The sequence below is a fragment of the Lissotriton helveticus genome, chromosome 12, assembly GCF_964261635.1.
Source record: "Lissotriton helveticus chromosome 12, aLisHel1.1, whole genome shotgun sequence".
Lineage (NCBI taxonomy): Eukaryota > Metazoa > Chordata > Amphibia > Caudata > Salamandridae > Lissotriton > Lissotriton helveticus.
Genome location: NC_136073.1, coordinates 728,641,633 through 728,665,928, shown reverse-complemented (window position 1 = coordinate 728,665,928; position 24,296 = coordinate 728,641,633). Strand labels below are relative to the sequence as shown.

Genomic DNA, 24,296 nt, shown 5'->3' with positions numbered 1-24,296 from the left:
GCGTCGCGTTCTGCCCAGGGACCGGCAGGTATGGAGCAGGCCGCGACACCTGCGGCTCCAGCGGAGCCGCGTGGGCGGTGTCGCCAGAACCCCCGGTCGCATCGCGTGAGCGTCGGCGGGAGTCAGAAGAGCGATGACGTCTCTTCGACTTCTTGTGCTTACCTGAGGAGCCCGAAGACCGCGGACGACTCCCGGAGCCATGGTGGCTCCGACCCCGTGACCGGTCCCTCGACCTCCTCGCGGACCGGGACCTCGAGCGGCGCGGGGCCGACTGCCAGAGCTCGAGTCGCTTGCGGGGCTCGACAGTCGGAGCAGGCCTTGTCGTCGTGGTCGAGGCCTAGGCAATGAAGACACCGGCGATGGACGTCGGTAACCGACATCAGTCGGTCGCAGTCGGCGCAGGGTTTGAACCCGAGCAACCCTACCGGCACCGTCGCAGTCGTACAGACTTCGAAGCAGATCAAAAATGATTGAAAAAGTTTAGTAAAAAATAGACTAAGGGTACCACTTTTTCCGGATCAGCGCTTGCTGGCGCGGAAAAAATAAGAACTGACGTCAGCACGCGGAGGCGGCGTCTAAGTACTCCGACAACGTCATCACGGCGCCCACGATGCCGACGACGGACGCGGAGCCGCGGACGACGCCAAACGACGCGCATGGGTACTGCCACGCTAAAAATTTCCGGATCCAGTCTGACGTCTGGGATATTCTAAGGTAAGGAACCTATCACTAACGTCTCTCTTTCAGATGGGAGGCTACTACATTTATTTCTCCCAATCCCGCAGGTCATGACAAATGTTTTTTTCGCAGTTAGTTTTAATCCTAAATTATCCATAAAGCTAGTGTATGTGGCAAGGGCTTTCTGCAGATCTAACTGCGTGCGGGCCATAAGTACGACGTCGTCTGCGTAGAGGAGGGAGACTATTGGCCGTGTGTTGACATATGGTGGACCTCTCGCCTTTCCTTCAAGTTCCTGTTCCAAAGTGTTGGTATATAAAGTGAACAGGAACGGCGCCAAGAAGCAGCCTTGCCTCACACCCCTCTCCGCACTAAACAACGTGGTACATTCCCCTTTGGATCCATACCGCACATTCGCAGTAGCCCCGGAATAGAATTGTCTTAAAAACTGAACCAATACCGGATCGATCTTCAGATTCGTCAGAATATTCCACAGTTAATTATGTATAACACAATCAAATGCGGCTGCAAGATCTACGAATGTCACATAGAATTTCCCAGCCTTTGCCTGAGTGTACTTTCCGATTAAAACACTAAGATTTAGAACCTGCTTATTTGTCCTTAACCCCTGTCTAAAACCGTATTGCACATCACTTATAATGTTATTCTCATCTGCCTAGGCGTGCAATTTATCCAGAACAACCCTTCCCATTACCTTTGTCAGGGAGTCTAAAAAGGGATATCAGGCGATAACATGCCCGATTTTCCCGTTCCCCTTATTTAAAAAAAAAAAAAATCGGTATTATTACCGACTCCGACCAAGTCTTAATGAAGACTTTCGCACAACAGGCTTGGAGGACCCTTGTTATCAACAGTGACCATAATAATGGGATTGACTTGAACAGGTCAATTGGCAGCCCGTCGGGACCTGGGACCTTACCGCCTTAGCTTGCGTTTATTGCCCCAATTACCTCGGCATGAGTAATTTGAAGATCGCTGGGTGAAAAAAATAGGGTCTTCCCCCTGTTGATTCTACATTCACCTGAGTACTACAGACCCTTGAAAAAAAGTCTACCCAAGTTTTCTCATCTATTATGATTGCTATTGTTGCAACATCCTTTTTACTAAAAAACAGTGCATTCACTGCCCACCAAAATAGGGAACAATCCTTACTCAGTGATGCTTCATGGAGAGTAACCTGTGCTTGATCTTTTACCTCTTTCTTTCGGGTTTTTCTGGCTAGCTTGTAAGACTTTCTGCATTCTCTAATTTCTCCCTCACCATACAATATAATTTGCAAATATTTGTGCTACTCTTCATCGAACAACTATTTACAAATGGAATTAGAATAAAAACTTTCTTACCTGGGTAACAATTGCGTCGAGGCCACTCTGTCCCCATGCGTAGTCCCCAGGACTGGAGTGCAACATTCCACTCCTTCAAATAGAATTACTCAGAATTAAAATTACTTGTTTTTCAAATTTCTTGTGAAAGCTTTAAAAGCACACCTTATTTGTAAAGTTGACGTGTTCCCAATAAATCAAACTTTTGTGGTGCAGCTGGCTGCGGCTTTCAAATTTAGACCTCCAAACTCAGGATGGACAAGACTAGTCTAGTTGGTAAAACACCCCTTTCCATATCATTTCAAAGGAAAACAATCTAGTCACTGAACTACGTAACTTCAGACACCACAATATACCACAACACTCCAGGATGGAAAGACAAGATATTCTTTGCCAAAAGTACTCTGCAGCTTGCAGAGGGGGAGGAACAAGTCAGCGTAAACAACTACAGTGTAATCCATTCCTATAGCCTTTATGCCGTATAGCATTGCTAAACTCAAACAGTGATCAACTGAACAAGGGAACTATAAAAAAATGTAACTAGTAAAATAGCCGGTTGTTGGTCTGGGTTGTAAAGGGATGCTTGCTGCTAGAGATGTACACTAGAGCATTCATGCTTCTTCCCAACACTTTGTTGGAGAATATAAACAGTACCATCTGTAATTGCACTTTGTCTTAAATTAAAATTCACCATGACTTGATTTTTTTCTTTTTATATAAGCTGTGGCTTCAATGTTTTCTTTGCTTTGATATGTAAAATGGACTTACATGAAATAGTGCTTGAAACATTGCACCATGAAATGATGTCTAGAATGCCTGTTCATTAGCTATTGCCGTCTCATTAGAGGGCAATAATTAGACAAAACGTAAAAGTTCAAGTAACACAGCAACGGATTGAGGGAAATTAAACACAGTGACTTGTAGGTAGGAATTTTCAACATGAAAAAAACCATATCTCGGGTATTCCCCCTTTAAAATTGAGGACTAAGTCTTGAAAAGTAAAAAACAGATCTGGTGCCGCGCTTGGCCGGGAGAAATTGGTATGAGAAAGGAAAGTAAGCTGGAATACGGGCTACTATATAATCACCATACATACTTTTTTATAGCATTGAAAAGGCTTTCTTGGGTGAAATACAGGAGGACTATTGTATCACATATCAGAGTAATTCTAATATGTTAATACATTTTAACTAATTAATTTGCATATTTTTGACTCAGTCTAAACTAAGACTGTGGTGGTCAATAGCTTAATTATTAAATAAGGGCAATTCCCACAGTACTTTTATATGTGCAAATATAAAATAATAGCACAAAACAAAGCAAAATTACAGCAGAAAACCCATCAATAACATATGTTATAACATGGGGGAGTGAAAAAACATGCTTTGTACCATAACGGGTACCAGAGCTTTAGTGATTACAGCTTAATTACCACTCCGAGACTCACAAAGCTTTTTTTGCCTAACCCTCTGTGAGATACTTTGTAGAGTCCAAAATAGAGCAGGAAACCCAAAGAAGTTCTTAAGTCTGTAAAGATCTTGTATGTCAAACTGATTATTGATTTTTCCTTTTTTGAGTTTAAGATATCCCAGATGCCCCCACTCGATAAGACTTTAATGCAGTTCTTCCGCACAAAGAAGTCGTATATTTGCCTATATTTAAACTCGTGTGTGTCAGACAGTCCATATATTTGTTTTAAAGTACGGAAATCCATTATACCTTGAGAGGTATATAAGTCTCCTAGTACCTTGATACCTTTCGATTGCCACCTTCGGAATTCCCCATCACTAAATATGTTAGGTAGTCCAGGATTGTCCCATAAAGTTAACGAAATACGAACGGACGATAACGAAATATTAGCTAATAAATGGAATGTAAAACTGGGAATCAACGTAACAGGAAAACAAATAAGCAATTTGTACACTAACATTCATTATCATGTAAGATCTTCTAGTTTACGTTTACAGCAATATAGAACCATATATATGCTATACTATACACCAGAAAGGATTTCTAAATGGGCCTCCAATAATAATTTGGGAGAGAAAACCAAGTGCCCAAAATGTGACGAATATGCAGTAGATCTTATACACATGCTGTTTACATGTCCAAAACTTGGGAAGTTCTGGGAAGAAGTGGGGAAAATATTAGTTATAAAAAAGGTTCTCAGCACTCCAATAACAGCCCCTATGGTAATATTAGGCCTACATACCACAAATCAACCACACTCTGTATTGCTATCTATTTTACTTTCCTGTGCTAAATTAACTCTAGCTAGAGCTTGGGTCAGTCCAAACCCACCCAACGCCTTGGAATGGTGGTATCTGGTTAATGAAATCAAAACTATGGAATGCGCGTTAGCAGAATTTAGAGGTGTCAAATCATTGCAGAAATATGAGAAAATCTGGGGGAAATTAGAATTGAACTGAACTGGCATTTAGTTTCGATTCATTTCGGGTATTGTTATTTTATGAGATGAGAACAGATTATGTATGTATATTATGAACCTGCTTAACTTGAAATAATATCGAATGTTCTTGTAAATTTGTACCAGGTGAAAATAAATAAAAATAATTAAAAAAAAAAAAAAAAAGGAAACCCAAAGAAGTATAGAAGACACGGGGAAGTACACCAACTACCTTGTCGTACTACGCAGGTGCAACTGTAACCAATACTTGAACCCTGTAATGCGAGAAGTTCATGACATCCCTCACCTGTATTGACTTACATACACAGCACAGGCAAGCAGCATTAGCATCTCTAAAGCTCACAGCTCAGTGTGTCTATGAACGGTCGGGCCCCCTTATGCAATATTAATGCCTGGATAAGCACCTCTTACTAGGCTGCGTAATGCGGCTGTTGGCACTTGCCGGGCAGAAGCCTTTAACACAGGTTTTATGGTAACTGACTAAGGATATTTTCTTCACTGCCCAATATTAGTTGACTTGGCATGACTGCCAAAAATGTAATGAAATAGTAAAACAGATTCATTTATTTCTATACTTAAGAATATTTCTAAAACACTAGGGACTGCTGTGGTCATTGTAAAAATATGATACACTTCTACAACGTCAACATACAAAGCTATGTAGTGCCCAGAGTTTCGTCCGCAGATGAGTTCTGGAACAAAGGCAAAAAGATCAACAACCCCAGCACCCTCATGAACAAAGATAGTAAACCTCAAACACTTTAAACATTATGGCTGGGGAAGGTAAGAAATATGACAAGACCCTACTCATAACTTTCCAATTGTGAAATACTACAGCCCTCTCAAATTGTGGCAAAGGAGGGAAGCAGAAAGACATTTCATGAAAATAAAAACATTCTTCAATAGTAAAACAGTTCAGTACTGCAGGCTTTAGTAATAAGCCTGGAAGAATTTCCTCTAAACTAACAGATTTGGGAATTTATATGGCTATTTATACGGCTATTGTAGGTGTTTAAAGGTTATAGATCTGAGGGCACATGCCGTCCTTGAGCTGCAGATGCACAAAGGAGTCATATGAACTCCTCTTTCTAAACCACTGGTAGACTATACAATCAATTTTAATCATTGCAACTTCCTACCAATAGCCTCAATTGCACCGTTTGCACTATTGCACTGTTCTTATTCCACATAACTTCTGGTTTCCGCACACGAAACATTCTATATTATTAGCCTTGCCCCAGTCCAGGCCCCGACTACCCACTCCAATAACCTTGCTCTATTATTCAATAAAAAAATTATTAAGGGCCAAAGTCCTGCCACCACTTCTCTCTTCCTGACTCCACACCTTGCCATGGAGTTTGAAGCATGGCAATAGTGAAACAGCGTTGGACAAGCTGCTACAGGACACCAAAGTCGAAACGTTTCAAAATTAAATTAAATGGCTTTTGGCCCCAGTTCCCTCAGCTTCTGACTAATGCAGATTTTTTATTTAAATGAACACTTCAAAACTCAACCTTTCTGTTCGGGGGCAAATTATTTCAAACGCTGTACTTCGGACTCCACCAACACACCCACTAACTTTCTCAAAACTTCTCTCTAGTAAATAACACGCCACAGCTTACCATGAAAAGTGATTTGGGGATCCAGGCACTGCAGAATTTGCAAAAAATCCAGCAAAGATCTGCTGTATAATCCTGTGAAGATGACGACATTTTGGAAACACATGAATACAAGTTTCAGGTTAACAGACATGACGTACAACTTCTGAAAACTGGTAAAACGTGAATTTTTAACTAACAATTTGATTTTCAATCTTGTTAAGAAACAGACAAACATCAATTTTAAATATTCAACTTAGAATTGGCTAAACGTGAAAAATGTTAGATCTACTAAGAATACGATTCTGGTCAGTTACAAGTAAACACTTCCAAAGCACCTTTGTTACTCAATATATCCAACACTGTTTTTCACACCATTTCTATAGAAAGAATATTACCCAGTTCGATTGTTTTAGAGACTAAAACAACAGCAGCAGCAACTTACCCTTCGATAGCCGGTGATCGGTCCGGACGGGAGCTTCCTCGTGCTCTGTACCTCCTCATTGGCAGTCGAGGAGGTCTGGTTGTAACCCAGAGATCAGGGTGAGCTTGGTGTCCCCTTTCATTGTCTCTGCTATCGTGATCCAGTGGACCGCTGCTCAAGTACGGTCGGAAATCTGGGAACAGCATGGTGTGGTCTAGATGGTCCCAAAGCTGCGGAGCAAAACACAATATGGTAAATTTAGGTGAAATGCCAATTTTCAAAAGAAAACAGACCTACAACAGTAAAAATCCTGTAGCATAAACATGCAGGGCTGTAGTGTAGTTCCTATATTCCCAATAGGCTCTGCACATTGGAATAATATATCATATAGATTTGACGTAGGACTTAGGTCAACTAGATCTCTATCGAATATACTAAACTTAATTGTGAGTGCCAGCTAGCTCAGAGGTCATTAGAAACTTTCTCGAATTCACAAGAAGGGATTAGTTTCCGACAACCGCATAAACATGACAACTTTTGTTTCCCCAAGAATAAAAACGTATCTTCAGATTCGTGGTAACAATAGATAAGTATTTCACTCACTCAATCGTGCATGCTTCGTTTCTACAGAGTTTGCAGAGAAATAGTGAGACGGGCGTTTTCAATAAAAAGGTTTATTGAACAGTCTTCTTTCTCAAGCAAGAGAAGTGAACTGCTACAATCGTTAAGCAGACTGCAAAGTATAATGCTAACAGTGAGAATAGTATTATAACATAATACTGTAAAAGCATTGTATGGTTTCTAAGCCATATAAAAATACATACATAAATACACAGGCTAAAATACTCAGCTGGTGCTTCTAAAATACGCCTACCCCAATGTACCTAACCTAGTCTAGTACAAGGGAAGAAGTAAGTATTGTCTTTTGCATAGGTTTAGTTTTGCCAAGAATCTACCAAAGGTTTCTCTAGGTTCTAATCAGTTCCATACCTTAGAATGAAGGAGGTCTGGTATCTCAGTCTCGGGACTCGATTTCCCAACACCCCGCAAGGGGAGTCAGAAACACTGGAGCTGGATTTCTCAACAGACCAGGACAGCTTCCTGATCAGTGCGTCAGCTGGAGAGTCGGCTTCCTTCGGCACTTGCTGTAGCGAGCTGCGTCAGGCAAGTAGGTCGTCAAACTGCTCCGATCCACTGTAGTTTTCCATAGCAAGTGAAGGTATATTTATACCTTGAAGGTGTTTAGGAATGCCATAGTTGACCAAAAGTCGGGCATATGAACGTCATGAATGAACACCTGGGGAATAGTTGTTCATTGTAAAACTAACTGAATTCTTGGAGAAATCAATATTCAAGCAAGGGGAAGTCCCTAACGGCTTAAGCTGGAAATCGTTGTGACGTTTGGTGAACGATGGAAGAACCATGCCTGTATTTGGGTAGCATGGGCTATGCCTAAATAAGGGCTTGATTTCTATGCCTATATAAGGGCAACATGAATTGTACCTACATAAGGGCATGAATCGGGAAATCCATTTGGAATGTAAAATGGTACACAACAGACTAGAACACATGAGTTCCATGTGTATCACATCCTATGCAACTTGTTTGCCACTTAGAGCCAAAATTGAAAATCGGTCCAATTCCCTCAGATGAGACAAATTCTTGCCCTTTTCTTTGACCCCATGTGCTAAAAATCAGTACTTTAAAATACCATTTAGAGGGGGCGTTACATTAAGTAAGCTCCACGGCGACTGCTGACATAACTCGACCATCCGTACCACTCAAGGCAATCCTGGGGCAATCTGAAGCCCACTGGGTGAACCGAAGCGCCAATTTACCGTGGTCTGCTGTTTGGTGTCCTTGTGCATGGCCGGGGGCTGCTCACATCCTGTGCGGGCTGAAGACTGCACGTCAGAGGCCCGAGTGGAGGCTGAGCCCGGGTGATGGCTGTGGCTGCAATTTCACACCTCCCCCTGCCTGGACCTCCATGACAAGGGACATCCTGGCTTTAGGGGTGCCTGGGAGCGCTGCAAGCACTGAGGATGAAGCTCCCCTCCACGCCGACAAACTTAACACTATCTGCCTGTGATTGGGCCGGGGCCTTCTGAAGAGTCCAGCCGGGTGAGCGAGGTTCGTGCTGTGTAGGCCAGCCCAGAGAGTCTGGGCCATAGGAGTCCAGATGAAGCTTTGCAGGGGAAGGAGGGGTCTGGTATCTTCCCCCGTGCCCCAGTGCACCTCTAAATTGTTTCCACAGCCTTGACTGTTGCGGCATAGGGAGGCCTACGAATGGCAGGCCTGATCCAGTGCTGGACTCCACTGCTGGGAGCAGTTGGCAGAGGGAGAGCAGCACACGGGACAGCAGGGGCCTCTGGAAGAGACTGGAGTTTCAGGTACAGTCTCTCATGCAACAAACCACTGCTATGGCAGTGATGCTTAAGGATCAGGAAGCTAGAGCAAGGAGAAAACATCAGGGTAGTGGGGGTACAGAAAGGGGCCGGCGGCCTCAGTGTAAATCTTTTCCTAGAGGACCTTATTGTCAACACTTTCCACCCCAAAAGCTGGTCTAAATTCTTCACCGTTGAGAGAGCCAATAGGGCCCCAATACCTGCACCACAGCCAGGCGCCCCCCCTCAGACAATCACCACCCGGATCTTCAACTACCTGGACAGAGCACGATTCTCCAGGCAGCACCTTTCCATGGTGATCTACACTTTCATCTTTCTGTGCTTCGTAGTCATCGTTTGTTCGTTCTGCCAGGTACTCTAGAACCCGCATGGCCGGCTCAGGCACCAAAGTGGGTGGTGATAGCTGAGCCCTAAATAAAGGCCCCTGTGACATTGGATGATCCCCAGGTCAAGGGCTTTCCGATGGCAGACCCCAAGAAAGGCTCCGTTGTCAGAAGTCATGTAGTTTTCCCCAAGTCTACCAGAATCTGGGGACTTCAGTTTGGAGTGACACTCAAGATACTTTATAACATCCTTTACCAGACAACAGAAACTCTGGATGCAAAGTAAGTAAATGGTTTTATTACCGATTGGTGTACACATTACATATTTGCAATGCGTTGGTAAACTATCTCTCGACCAAACGCAGATAGAACAATATGTCATACCATATTTTATTAAAACACAACTCTAGAAGTAGTTAAGTAATACTTAATTTCAATCCATACTCTATTTTAGTAAACATTTGGCATTAAATACTTCTTTGCCAGTGGCCCTTACACACTCTTTTTTACCATGTCAAGCATCGTTTAACAAAAACAGGGTTACAAAAGACTTTCATCCGGCTTCACTTAAGTCCTCCACCATGGGATGTATACTTTGGGTTTTGTTTTTTAATTGCAGCTAAGCCATGTAAATGAGATTTACACCCATAGGATTCTTACAGGGTAAAGGCCAGATGTGCTACGCAAGAAGTAACTAAGTTGCTGCACACTGCCCACCAATTTTTTGTAACCAGTCTTTGATTTTGTGATGCAACTTATTTATCAATGGTTTCGCATCACAAAATATCCAGTCATAGGTGACTGTAGACAACCTGCCTAATGGATGTTTAGACAGGTAACTATGAGCAACCAACTGTGATTGGCAACAAATGGGATCTGCAAGGATTAGCAGATTATTTTCCTTGTGTTTGCATTTCCAAATAGAAAACTTTATTTTATTTTATTATTTTAAGCAGTCCGTGTTTCTTAAAGTACCCAGTGCTGCTTTAAAAAATAAAAAAAGGAGATAAAAAAGGTCCCCATTTGGGAAATCTTTGCGAGAAGGAAACATGGGCTGCAAAAAGGCCTTCCTAACACCATTCACAATGGGCAAGGTGTGGGGGTCAGAAGGATACCACCTCCTTGGAGTTGCAGTAACTGACTGTTTGGCGACTGCAACTGTAGTCACCAACTGTAATTTGGAATGGGTCACTAAAGCTATTATTGAGAGTGGAAAGGGCTTTTCTTACTCACAAAATGAGTTTACTACAAATCTAAAAGTCATTTTGCAGTCGAAACCCTTGGTTTTCGTGAGATACAGGGTTTTAGATCACAAAATGGCTTTGTTATCTCAGCGTAATCTTTCACAACGTTAGAGAAGGGCTTCTACCATCTCTTACTAGTTTTACACTAAACACACCTGCCTTGAAATCTTGCCTTGCCAACTGTGCATTCCTGATAGAGCAATAATAGTGACACCAGCCCATTAATAGTAGCGCATGTGATCAAATAACTAACATCTAGGTGTTTCTAAGCTTTTTTAAAATAAACCAGTCATAGGCCTTCTTAATATCGTGTTGGCAGGTTGCTGCAAGAAAGACATACATACAGCCCACTTACTTTTCACTAATGCCTCAATTTCCATGCCGCAAAAGGGTACGTTTCAGACAAAATTTGACAAAAGTATTTACAATTCACCTTTGCATCTACCATATGACGGAGACCAGCCTAACTTGTCTAAATTTAAACACCACAGTTGCAACTTTGGATATTACATACTATTGAGCGTCTTCAGTGGACTGTGCGAGCCACATGCGCTTTAAGCAAGCTGTAAAACTACAATTACGGGTAGGGAACTTTCACATCATAAATGTGCTATAGATTCACCTGCGGTACATAGATCTGCAACCATTAGTTAGGTGGTCTGCATAAGGCAGCTGTAGTCAAGATCTAAGCACTACCAGCACACTGACAAGGAAAGCTAAAATTGAGTAAGACAACCACTGGAACTATGACATTGGCTGCTCATTTAATTTATAATAGTTGTATATGATGTACAGGTCATCACAATAGTGCAGACTAGCTAGGTTTATTTCCTTACAGTCTTTCAGAAGGAGACGGGCAGGTGCAGGAGTGTGCAGCTCTTCTGCAGCATCACCACATCAGAATGCATTCTTATTGTATTGTGGAGTATTAGTCAATGAGATAGCAGCCTCACGCTGAATTATTCATGTTGCAAACCAAGTTCCGTTTGCCCATCTAACTCATTCAGATGTTAAAAATAATATATATTCTAGTAGGGAGGAAGATCATATGACGGTAGAAACGGCAAGCCACAAGTTAAGCCTTCTCAACTCTCTCATCAGAGCCGTCTGCAAGCACCATGAGATTCTTTGGATGTGATATGTGCGCGTTACAAATGTTTTTGACTTGACTTGAAGGTTTTGCAACTACACATCTGAGATTAAGAGCAATTCCAATGGATATGTTTTACACACAGGATATAGAGTTACCCACTGTGCAGATGGCCTCTTGAAGAAGGCCTCGCTGGAAGCAACAGAAGCTGACTTGGCAACGACCAGAAGCAATTTCATGCCATTAGGGCAAGAGCTTCCGATGTGTAATAGTAACGGATGCAGAAAAAGGAGCAGTACATTTGTATAGAGTATTGCTTCTACGGGGAGGTTCTTCCTGAAGAGGCCAGGATCCGGACTGAAGAACAGATGTCTTTTACTATGCTGCAGAATGGTCTTTCAAAATTCAAGATGTGGAATATCCACTAAGCCGTAGACCCAAGAGATAGCAAAAAATAGGACTTGAGCCATTTGGAATGTATGAAAACCTGACAAAATTTAGTAGGAAAGAAGAAACTGTATGCATAACGACTTCAGCCTTATTTGAAATTATTTAGTTGTTTTTTAAGGGAAACGACCATGTGACCCAAGTGCTTAAATAACTGAATTGAAAACAAAATACAGTTACATACGAATGACGATCATGGGTCAAAACTAGATAAAAAGTTATAAACTGGGGTGTACTGCCCAAAGTAAACATATCCACAATCATCAAGGGAAACATCATTTCCCATTCTGAAGACGCAGAGGTGCAATCACGTGCCAAGTGGGTCTTGCAAGCAGTACAACCTTTTATTTTGCTTTACTGCACTATTTGTGGCACATTTTCTTCTATTTCCAACTTCTTCCGCTATGGTGCATATTTTGGTTTCTGAATTTGCAACAATGTGGCAAATTTAACAAGTGACAAGTTGAAGGAAAAGCATTTTAATTTAACATTTCTTGCAGAATTAATGTTCCATCAGAGGGTACAGTTTGGCACCTGGTCATCAAATGAATCATCTGTAGCCCATTCAATAGCAAAACACAGTCAGATGGAGGCTGTATGTTATTAGGATTAGGTGTGATGATCTTTTGTACCTAGTGTAGGAACCTTCTCTGCAATGGTATGTGTGAGGATGTTCGAATGCTGGTAGTAAGCTGTTTTGTCTGAAGGGTAACAACATACATTTAGCTACAGCCAATAGATGGGTAACAACAATCCACCATTAAACGCATATTATCTTTAACACATGCTTTTCACAATCAGTAACTCAAATTTGCTTGCTTTGTCATAACTTTTCATTATGAACAGATCACACACAAGGTATCAGACATAACTTTTCTCAATGAGCCGATAAGGCCTTTATCGTTTACCACTGGCTTGACACCAATACCAACAATGGCATATTGAAGAGCACATAAGCTGGAAATCATTAGGGCTATCATTATAAACTAGAAATATGTACTCAATTACACTTGGCAAAAGTATATACAACTCCTCAATAGGATCTAAATGGTATAATCTCAGTAAAAATCTTCTACTCCCGTGGAGACCAACCCCAAAAACCCATGCCTGCTAAAGTAATCAATGAGATGCCGGTCAGACTGACTTTACCGGTCCTGTCCAAGGCAATCAGACCATGCAGTCTTGTCAGAAGCGGTCGGTCCAACGTTGGATTACGATGCATGCCTCCTGTACTCCAACCAACCACTGAAAGACTGCCAACTCCCAACAGCCTTTCTCGGACCACCGAGATGGCAGTCGGGGAAGTACAGCATACATTGTGCAGTACAGGGATCTCCAACAGACATCCGGATTTCGATGTGGGTTTCTGGTGATCCGAGCGTGGCGGTCCGACTGTCTGCAACAAGCCATCGGAAACAATGGATTTGGGGTACGTACTCACCCAAATCAGCTTCTTCAGGACCGTCTCTGGCATGGATCCTTTCCCCCAGGTTCCCCCTACACTGCAGCATCTGAACCCAAAAGACTAGGACCCTGTGGGGGCCGTAATGCAAGTAAGTCCGTAGGTGGCATGTATCCCCATTGACTGGACTGTGCACAGATCACCACGCTCCAGCAATGATGTAGAGGGTGCACAAGGCATATCTACAAATGTTATGCATGGGTGTACAATTCATGTTTCCTGTGAGTTTGCACTCGCTTGCAGCAATATATTCGGAGGTATGTGCATCGCCGTAGATGAGACTTCAGCGGTAGCAGCAGCTCTGGGGTCACTTCGCATTGAGGCAGCCCCCCCGTTCTCACCCGGAGCTCTTTCAGTCGTGCCCGGCTGGCCCGGTAGGCGGCTCGTAGCTGGGCCCCTCCACTCCCTCCGTGCCCCTTCTCACCTGTCGGTTGTGGTCTCCGCTGTCTGGCAGGATGGGCTATCGAGCCATCAGCCCCGTCTCGCGCTGGGTACCATGTCCCAGCTCCCACCTGGGCAACCACCTGCACACCAGCAGCCGAGTCGGCCGAGGCCCAGAGCCGGAGTCTCAATTTTCGCGACTGCCCACGTCGCATGCACCCATCTCGGTCGTCACCTCAGTGGTATCCTGTCAAAGCAGCTGGGAAGAGCAGAGTGTGCACTGGTTTCTGGCGGGGAACGTGTGTGGCAGCAAGTTAGCTATTTCCTGTCCCGGTCCTTGGGCCCTTCGTGCAGTGACCAGTCTCGGGGCTCCCCCAGGCAGTCGATACTCCCCCTCACCTTGCAAGCATCGGGGTCGTGCAGGTTGGAGAGCGATTCGGGCTCTTCAAAGCCCTCAGGGCAGCCGATCCCGCTGCGGTGCCCCGACTGTTTGCTCCGTGTTGCAGGCCCCAAAGCCTGGGCCTCGAGTTTCGTGGTGCCCCTGCACCAGCCTCAGCACCTTCTGCGGGCCCCCCGCAGGGCAGCCCACAACGGGGATCAGCGGCACTTCACCAGGGCCAGTTTGTGATGTGGGACCCTCTGGACAAGGTCCGTTGCCACCTCCAAGCACTCGTGGGGCCGGTCACGCTGCTCTGTGTAGGCCAGAGACCGGGGCCTCAATTTTCGCGGCACGAGCGTACTGCTTGCGGGCTCTGTTCACCCCCGCCGTCTGCAAGTGCGGCTGTCGGCGCCTGGGCTCACCAACGCAGGCAGGGTCCCGGACCGCTCCCTCCGCCACCTCGTCCTCCGCCGCAGACCCGCTATGGAGCCCCACCGCCAGATCACCGCACCAACTCCCCCGCTGCCCGGGCGGCAATACAGCGCGGCCTTCGGGCAGATCTCGGCCTCCCGGCGGGGTGGCGGCTCCGGAGAGCGCCGAGTGGTCTATGCGGGCCAAAACCGGGTCACGCAGGTCCGCTGGTCAGTAGCGGGAATCGCCAATGTTGTTGGGGATTTGCAGGCAATAAATAAGGGCTAAATGGGGTTCAGGGCCAGGGAGCCTCGCAGTCCAACGTCTGTTCAAGCCGCCATCTTGGCCACGCTCCCCTTTTGCACCACTTTTAACAATAAACAGAACACACCTACAGCATCTGGCCTATAGAGACCAAAAGGCATTCAGTCATAAAATTACAAATGTGTTAAAAAAAAAATTACAACTGGGAAAGTAACAGACAGTTTCTTCTTAGAGGGTCTGACGACGATTTTCAAAGTAGATATCTTCTGTACCCACGGTTTGTCAGAGCAGGTACCTAACACCAGCCAACAAGCTTGTCTACTACAGTAATTTGTGAGATTCCACGAAATAAAATACCTATCTGTAGGCTTTAATACAGAATATCAATCTACCATTAAATACCTATTAATTTTAAAATGTGTTTCACAATAAATATGTAAGACCCACTGTGTTTATAATTACTTTTGAACACAAACAGCCCTATAACTTTCATCATTAGCTTGCCACCATAACTAGCTCATACCTTATGTGCTGGGCGTAAACTTTCCCACAAGGAAACCATCATCTACACAGTCATAAAAAAAACTAGAGTATACAACATTAAACCTGGTAAGCAAAATAATAATACTCTGCTAACCGGGTGTTTCAAGGATTCTCAAAGAAACTTTTCTATATGCACTGATTACTACATGAGGTAACAAACCAAAACCTTTGCCTACTACAATAATCAATGAGATGCCATGTACCAAAATCCTTCTCTGCAGACTTTCATACAGAGCAATAACAATCCAACCTCAAATGTATTGATGTTAGCATATGTTTTTCACATTTTTTTTTTAGGCCTACTGACTTTATACTAACATTACATAATAAACAGATCAGGCCTATATCCATGATTACTGGCTTACCAGCATAACTCTCAGCCCTGCTGTATTAAGTATAAGATACACCACAAACCAAAAAGTGAAATACAAACAACTGTGGTCCACTCAAATCCACTATTCCAGGGATCCAAAACGTGAACGTAGCCTGATCCCCACTCTCACTATAACTCAGAAAGCTCTTTTTGTTGATCACATATGGTCCGATGAAAGCTGGCCAGTCTAATCAGACCTATAAATGTGACTAGAAAGTGGGACCAAGCGAGAGTGGACTTGCAAGAATTACCAATAAAAGGCTGGAATAATAAGGACTAAAGAATCAAACGTGTATTGATCTCTTAGCCCTCAAGTTGCATATCAGAGCACATACTTAAAACACTGGTGCTTTACCAAAAACAAACAAAAAAACTACAAGTTTGTAACGGGGCCAGTGGGCATATTGGCGAGTGTGGGGTGGTTAAGGTAAAAAACGGTCTCAGAGTCCCAGGAGATATGGCCAAGCAATGAATCAGCATAGTTTGAATGAAGTGTCAAGTTGCCTTTTCGTACTGTGCAATTCTTGCCTCTCTCACAATACTCAAGCTACCTTGTTTGATACTTAGCCAACAGTTAACAACCCATGGGTAAGTTTGCACTACATTCAAGAGAATACAATCATGTTTGGCTTGATGAGGAATACTAATCTACTTAATTCCCTTTGATCCTGCCATGAAATGTTGGACCTTTGTAGAAAACCAACTCTCATTTTGAGGTCACCCCATTTACACTGATTACTTGAACATAATCGAGAACAATGAGTGGTCTATGTCTGCGTCCCATTAAGAATAGGAGCAGGTTATTGTTCTCCGAGGGCTCAGGGTTTTCAAATACAGTACGCCAACAAATTAGATCCTCTGCTTACTAAGATATGTCGTAAACGATACCCTACCTCACTGTATAGGGATGTCCTCACATTTCACGAGGGACCTCCAGCTGCAATCCTGATCTCAATTATTAATATCATCATTCCAAAGCTGTCTGAAGTTGACCTCCTGGTTGAGTTAAAGTTAATGACAAGTTACCATGAAGCTCCTGGCAGTCATGGTTGTTCGTTCAGCCGGTTTTACAGATTACAAACCAGTGTTTGACAGGCCTTTTTTGCACACAGCTGCCAATCACTTCAATGCGTTTTGGCACCTTAAGGCAGTGAGCGAGTGTCAAAGTTGACTTTTATTCCAAGTTCTTTGCGAATGATGGAGGATTACACGCCATCAGCAGCACAAAAACGTTTTAAGTTGTGGTTTAAGAATAGTGAGTCCAGAGTTTTGCGTTGTGTGTGATTTTAATAACCAACTTTAAGTTCCTCAGTAATTTTGTCTCAAGTTGGAGGACTGCAAAATAATAGTAATAATAATCTGTATAGCAAGTTGCAGATCCATCAAATGGAGGGGTTTGCAGTGGGAGGGGATTGGATGGGAACAAAAGTCTAGGTCCACCATAACTCAGTGCTGTAAATAACCAGTGTTGCTCTCAACCAAAAAAGAATACAATCTTGGCAGATGTTTTTGTTCTGCTCCTGCACTCCTATATTCAGTCCTCGGGCCGATGGGCAGCTTATTTGCCTGTTGACTATTTGAAGGCCAGGCACACACAAACATTTTCACCGTTGGTGCTACTGAATGTCAGACCAGGCATCAACTGAAGTAGCACTTGTAGCCGGTTTCCAATCTTGATTAATTTATGCAAAACAAACATCTATTTACGGATGTCAAACAGGATAAAACAGTTGTTCCTACCCAATACTTTAACTCTTTGAAGAACTCTAGATATTTCATATGAGGTACATCTACAGTATATGGTTTTCATTTAAGGCACTGAAAAACGTGAGCGGGCAGGGGGTGTCAAAGAGGCGGAGGGGGAGTCGCAAAAACTTGTTACTACGAGCACCGCGGCAGAATAACATCCAGTGAGCTCTTTTAACACAATAGATTCTCCAAGTCAACCACAGGCAAATATAAGAAATATAAGAAACTAATGATGGATTTCATGTTCTTTTTTAACCTGCCTCAACAACAAAATATTAAACTTCTGCATCCACTTTTAAACATTTAGTGACCAGAGGAGCAGAATGGTTTTGGCAAAGATTACGTTTACTCAACCTCTCACTGCTGGATAAATGATCCATGTACAACCAATCAACAAGGCGATTGCAGTGTGTTTGGAGAAGATGTAGCCCAGTGGGTAACCATAACAAAAAATGTGTCGTTCTTTGGAAATTATTTCCTCTTCCATTGCTTGTAAATGTGTAATATAAAGGGAAAAGTGTAAATATGCAAAGAAACAAGTGCTACATTATATACCTTAAAAACTTGGTCTCTCCTTGATAATAATTGCATACATTAAATAATGGGAATACAGCCTACTTAGGGCTTCGGCTTTACCATTTAGTAAGTCTCGCACATATAGATCCTCATCTTAAACTGAAAGGTTGCCCGAGAGGCGATCATACAAAGTCCACCATATATGCAGCATGTTTACACTGGCTTACAAGTGTTTGTTATAAGTTTGGAAATCCCTAAATAAGCAGCAAGTTAAATTACCTTTGCACTATCTGGCATATGAATCTTCATAGATGAAGGAAGAAGTAATAACTGGGGAAGGGATGCATCTCAAGTTCCTGTCTAGTTTTTTGGGTTTTTTTAAGCAGCCGTGGTGTATATTCACATGCTCAGCGTATTCATGCCATTGTGTTGATTCGGACAGTACAAGACGTTTTTGGCCAACTGTAGTCTGCTGATGGGCTAGTACGTCTGCACAGTGGAGATTTTACGTCTGCACAGGGGAGATTTGCTAAAGTGTGTGGTGTTGAGGTACATCGCACGGTCATGTTGGCAAGATGTGCACCCCACCTGGTGAGTGATGCGTCAACGGTGGTCGCTACCTGCGGAAGTGAGTACAAGGAAGGCTTGAAGAGCAACAGGCTTTTTCTGTTCCACTACTGCAGAGTGTTGAATGCTTACCTTTCTTAACACTAGATTGGTCCTAACAAAAAAGAACACAAGCTCACGTGGGATTCGTGAAGTGGGTGCATGTGTGGCACCTATGCTATGCAAGAAACTATCACACATAGGAGCTTCACTACAGTTCTTAAAATGATTGGACACATGGAGTGAGGACTGAAAAAGAGGCAGAAGCTGCTGAAATACAACTATCCTCTGCTGGCAGGGATATGCGTTCCCTGTGACTGTTTTACACTGAGTCCAAGTAGAACTGGATCTACTGGGTTTGAAGGACGGATCCTTTGCATTTATGCTGCACCTGCGAAGTAGGGACACCGGTGTTTCTAGCTATGCTTTGTTGCCTGCTGGAGCTCTTAATCAGCCTGTTGTCAAGGTATGGGAAGACCAGCATAGCACCTCTATAAAGATATGTGCGGTCACCACTGCCCGGCACTTTGTGAACACCATCGGAGCTGTACTTAAATCAAAGGACTGGATTATGAACTAGTAGTGTTGTCCACTTACCAAAGAACAAATTTACTGGTGATGGGTAGGGTGTAGGAAATATGAAAGTGGGTGTCCTTGTCATCGAGTGCCATCTTGAAATCTCCTTGTCTGCTCTACAAGGCACCTACAGTATGGGTCAGTATGGGATATTTTGTATCCAGAGCCATTCTGGTAGGGAGAAGCATCCATCAGGGGTGGCCATTATCTCTGTTACTATTTGCGCTCGAAGGGGAGACGCTGGCCGACATATGTTCAGCAAGTGGGGAATGACTGGGGCATCCCCCTGCTGGACCTAACCCACATAAAGTCCCTCTACAATGAGGACTTTGTGTTCTACATGAAGGATCTTTCTGCTGACCTCTTCAGCATAGCAGAACTCCTGTCTGCTTTTGAAGAAGTGTCTGGGCTCTCAGTGAGCTGGGTGAAATCTGGTGTCTATCCCCAGGTGCCATGAGAGGCCTACACCCCAGTCATTATGGGCGGAAAATCCCGGAAATGTGAGGACAGGTCCTACCTATACCTAGACGTCAATGCTTTCCATTTTGACCCGGATCTCTTGGAGGGTAATCAGGACAGGATGGCGTCATCCCTTTCGGTTCAGGTTGCCTTCCGGTAAACCCTTCTACTCTCTGAAAGGGTGCATAGTCCTTGCAAAGATGATCATGCTCACCGGTTATATTATTAACCAATCTCCAGGTGATTACTCGCCAGAGGTTGTTCCGTGATCCACACCAACTGTTGGGGAAGCTCATCTGACATCGCAATCGGCACACAGTGGCCCAGACAAACTTACAGCACCCCACCAGAGTCGGGCGGGCTTAGAGCCCCTAAGTTTCAACACAAGGAACACAAAACGGAAGCCCGCTTTACTGACCTGGCCCTCATCTTAGCAAAATGTGCCATGACAATGTGCTGGAAAAGGGCGACCCACCCCCGCCCCCCACACAGCGTGGCGTAAAAGGCAGTAGTGGCATGGTCAGAGGCTGAGGCGATGGCACTGTACAGGGAGGATGCCAGAGGCCTCCGTCGCTGTCCTATAGTCCCACTTTGGGACCAGTTGCAGTTGCGGTTCCCTGAATGGGTGGCCCCCTTCTCCCCCTCTTCATGACCTCGAGTAGCAGAGGGGCCCTCCTCGCCTCAAGCCTTCACCCCCACCAGCCCCCATTTCTTATTTCTATCCTACTCCTGACAGACGTTGCTACAAGACAGACAAGTAGGCTTCACTCTGGATTACGATCGGGCAGTCCACTGCACCCCTCCAAGTAATGGCCACTCTCCGATATACAACCATTGCTAATTGACCCTCTTGACCTATTCTAAATCCCACCCTCCCTCCCTTGCTGTCCATGCCCTCTTCCCCTGCTGTTTTCCACTTTACGCACATGTTGTCAGTTCATTACTGCCGTCCATGCTCGGAGAGTTGGTATCATACCCTGATCCTCCTCCTCCTTGCACTCACTCCCTGTACTATGCTAATCCCATTAGATGGCCTGGAGCCAGTTTATTTGTACAATGCACTATTCTCTATCTCGAACATGTAACGTGTGGGTCTACTTATTGAAAAAATAAATTCAAACTGTGTTTTGTTTTTAATGAAATCCCCTTGTCGTAGAAGAACAACCACATCCTAAAAGATAGTCATATGAAAGTGCTCAGACAAGATATACTGGTTTAGTGGTCTCAAGACTAGAATAGGCCAGAGGGGTCTGTCCTTTGACATAAGAAGTAGTCAGTACACGCCTTTGCCTCAGTGAGGTTGCACAACCTCCTGTGCGCCCTTTTGGAGGAGTGCTTGAGCCTCCTCTTCCAGAAGGGTAAGTTGTCTTGGGTGAGGATGTGGCAACAAAGTGATATGATGTGAAGGGGGGGGGGGTTTAGTTCTAGGCATTGGGCCAGGCATTAGGCCGGCTGAACTACTGCTAAAGCCCACTAAAGCCGAGGTGAGTTCCTCCCAGTGGGGAAGAAAATATGTATGCCCACCCAGTGCAGAGAACAAAATAACTTGATAGGAGAAATCCCAGAGAAGCTAATCTTTGGGTTCCACATGGCAGGATTGAAAAAAAGAAAGAAGAAAAAAAAAAAGGAGGTGTGGGTCAGTGGCACACATATGAAAGGGTGCAGCTCATGTGCCAAGAGGGGCACAAATGGGTACTACCAACTTCTTAAAGTGAAAAGGCTGCTTTAGAGAAGTTCTATTATGGTCCCTCCTGCTGCCCAAAGCAATTTCCACAGAATTAGGAATAAAGGAGAGATAGCAAGTTTAAACATTGCAAACTTTGTAGCACACATATCATTTGTAAGGGGGTACCCCTGCAGGTGATCTTGGAAGTGCCCTTGAAAGGACGAGGGCGATATTGTGACACATCAGCAGTATTGGGATCAGTCCTAGAATTAGCAGCAGGTAGAGGAACATAGTCTCGGTGATGAAGGACGGCTCTGACTATGTGATCTCAAAGGACACTCAGCCTACTTGCAGGCACCAAGTCGCAGTGGTTTATTGTTTGTTTGTAGGTTGGGTAACACAGTAGGACGAATGTCAAAAAGGAGATCCGCCGAGCATCCAAAGCCTATTAATGTAACCTTCACTTTGTGCTCCTTGAATCCAAAACCAGTTTTCACTTCTTCAGTGAGGAGCTTAGTAGACAGGCACTCTGACCGCGCTGCAGTTGCCCGCTTCCTTATTTACTCTGATTCGTTTTTGAGTATCATCTCTATACAAGTGGAAGCCAATGTTCTAGCTAAAAGAATGGCATCAACAAATATGTAGGTTTTGCAAAGCTGTTGGGTCCAGGGTCCTGAATCCAGCATTTATGATCCTTTCCCTAATGATCTTCTATCAATATATAACTACTGTAAAACACTCCTTTAAATACAGTTTATATGGTAGAACTGATGGACTAACCAGCAACAAGTACTCGTCTTTCAGGCACATTCCCAGATTATGGCTTTGCACTAAAACTGCTTTCGCTCTGTGTTGCTCTCCATTTTCCAAGAGGGTGGAAGCTGAGACTTCAAGGAGAATGTGGACTGTCGAAGTAAACAAGCTGCATATTTCTCTAGCTCTATAGTGGCCGGCTACAATGCTTCCAACCCCAGCTATCATCTTTTTTATCATAACTGTTCTATACAATAGTGGAACTTCAATACAGAATATATGCTTTATGATATACGTGAGCAATTACATGTGCAAGATTTCAAGGATAGCTTGATCACTACCATGTCTAGTTTAGCGCAAAGCACTTGGGGCTATAAAATCAACTGTTCAGGGAGGACAAACTGATTAGTCAAGCTAATTTTAAATGCAAAGATTTCTATCACAGAATAATCCACAGGCCTCTAATTAAAGCTTACACCCAAATCTAATCTTTTCTCGAGAGTAATAATAAATATAAACAAGCATTTACAATGCAATGGTCTCGGCATTATTAAAGGTTGAGCTATTGGCATTGCTCATGACATTTATTTTTTAAAATCATAAATAAATGGCATTGTCATTTACATTGCCAATAGCTTAATCGTTTGCATATGCGAGACCTATTGCATTAGCACCCACACACAGGGGGCAGGAGAGCAAGCACAACGAACGAGGGGGCAGGGTAGCAAGCACTGCGAAGGGTTAGGGGAGCAGGCACAGCGATGGGGCAGTGGCAGGAGAGCAAGCCCAAGCAACGAGGGGCAGGAGAGCAAGCACAAGCAACCAGGGGGCAGGAGAGCAAGCACAAGCAACCAGGGGGCAGGGGAGCAAGCACAAGCAACCAGGGGGCAGGAGAGCAAGCACAAGCAACCAGGGGGCAGGAGAGCAAGCACAGCCAAGGGGCAGAAGAGCAAGCACAACCAGGGGGCAGGAGAGCAAGCACAGCCAGGGGGCAGGAGAGCAAGCACAGCCAGGGGGCAGGAGAGCAAGCACAGCCAGGTGTTTGGGGGTCCGGGGCTCTTCCGGCACATCTCCTGAGATGGAGAGACCCCAACAAATGCGACCATACCACAGTTGGTGAGATGGCGGGGCAGGTATACGCTGACAGGGTTCAGTTTTCATCACCGAGAATGAATCCAAAACTCACCCAGCTCTATAACCTAAACCATGTGTAAAGCACATACCAGTTGTTTAATTGGCACTTTAAGTATGCATCATTAATCGACTAATTTCCTAAATCGGAAAAGGGTGATACACTGAGTCAGCCAGGCCGTGTTTTTCACGTTACACACAGTTCTAGGCAGCAAGGACCCAACCCACTGAGCTATCTTTGCCCCAGTGCAGGCAGCTGAGATCCAGTGTAACTTAGAGGGCTCGAAGGCCGAGGGGTCTTTGTCAAGTCCATTGAGTTATACCCTTGCCTCTCTACCAACCTGTTTTAATTTTACCATGTAACCATTAACCTGCTATCCCCGGGGAACTGACAGCAAGATAAACCGCGCATGCGCAAGATCGGTCTGCGGGTCGCTCATTTAATAGCCAATTAAGAGAGCTGGGATTTCTCCATTCTAATACTCCGTGTCACGCTCAACCATCTTTCCTAAACTTTTGACCCGATTTACAGTCTTTTTTGACACACAAGTGGAACGGAACACACGTGCAATAAAAGCTTTTTTGCAAGCATTAATTCCACCTCGTTGCTCACAGAATGAGCACTGGTGGACTTTTATGTATTTAAGGTGCGGTAACGTATGGCGGAGGAAATGCAGTGCTCGCATGTTTAGCGTTAAAAGTAGGATCAAGGGCTGTTTGTTGGGGCACCCTGCATAAGTAAATGAAAAACCCTGCTCGTGCCAGATACGTTTCCGAAGCAGGGTGAACATGCTTACACTTTGTAGTTTCTGGATATTTACTTGCCTCATGCATAAAGTCCCCAACCCTGGAAACACACAGATTTGCTCCTGTACTTTTCCATTTATCACCCCCATATTTAATGGGAGCAGGGACGCGAATTCTCAGAAAATAAATATATCACCATGGAGAAAAAAATAAGAATTTACCAGTATTCATTACCATTTTTTTGGGCACTATTATGTAGCACGAACTCGACCCGAATGTATTGGAGCGCTTTGCACGAGC

General features: G+C 44.2%; 1 protein-coding gene across 1 annotated transcript in view; it reads right to left on the bottom strand.

The window, feature by feature from the left end:
- The window catches only part of RNF115 (ring finger protein 115), a 151,667-nt gene that overhangs the window by 49,119 nt on the left and 78,252 nt on the right, over positions 1–24,296 (bottom strand). Inside the window, exons 4-6 of the mRNA XM_078671284.1 lie at positions 6,493–6,701; positions 6,072–6,143; positions 2,043–2,115 (exon numbers count right to left, since the gene is read on the bottom strand). Coding sequence (XP_078527410.1) covers positions 2,043–2,115; positions 6,072–6,143; positions 6,493–6,701 — 354 coding nt within the window. The remainder of the gene's footprint in view (positions 1–2,042; positions 2,116–6,071; positions 6,144–6,492; positions 6,702–24,296) is intronic.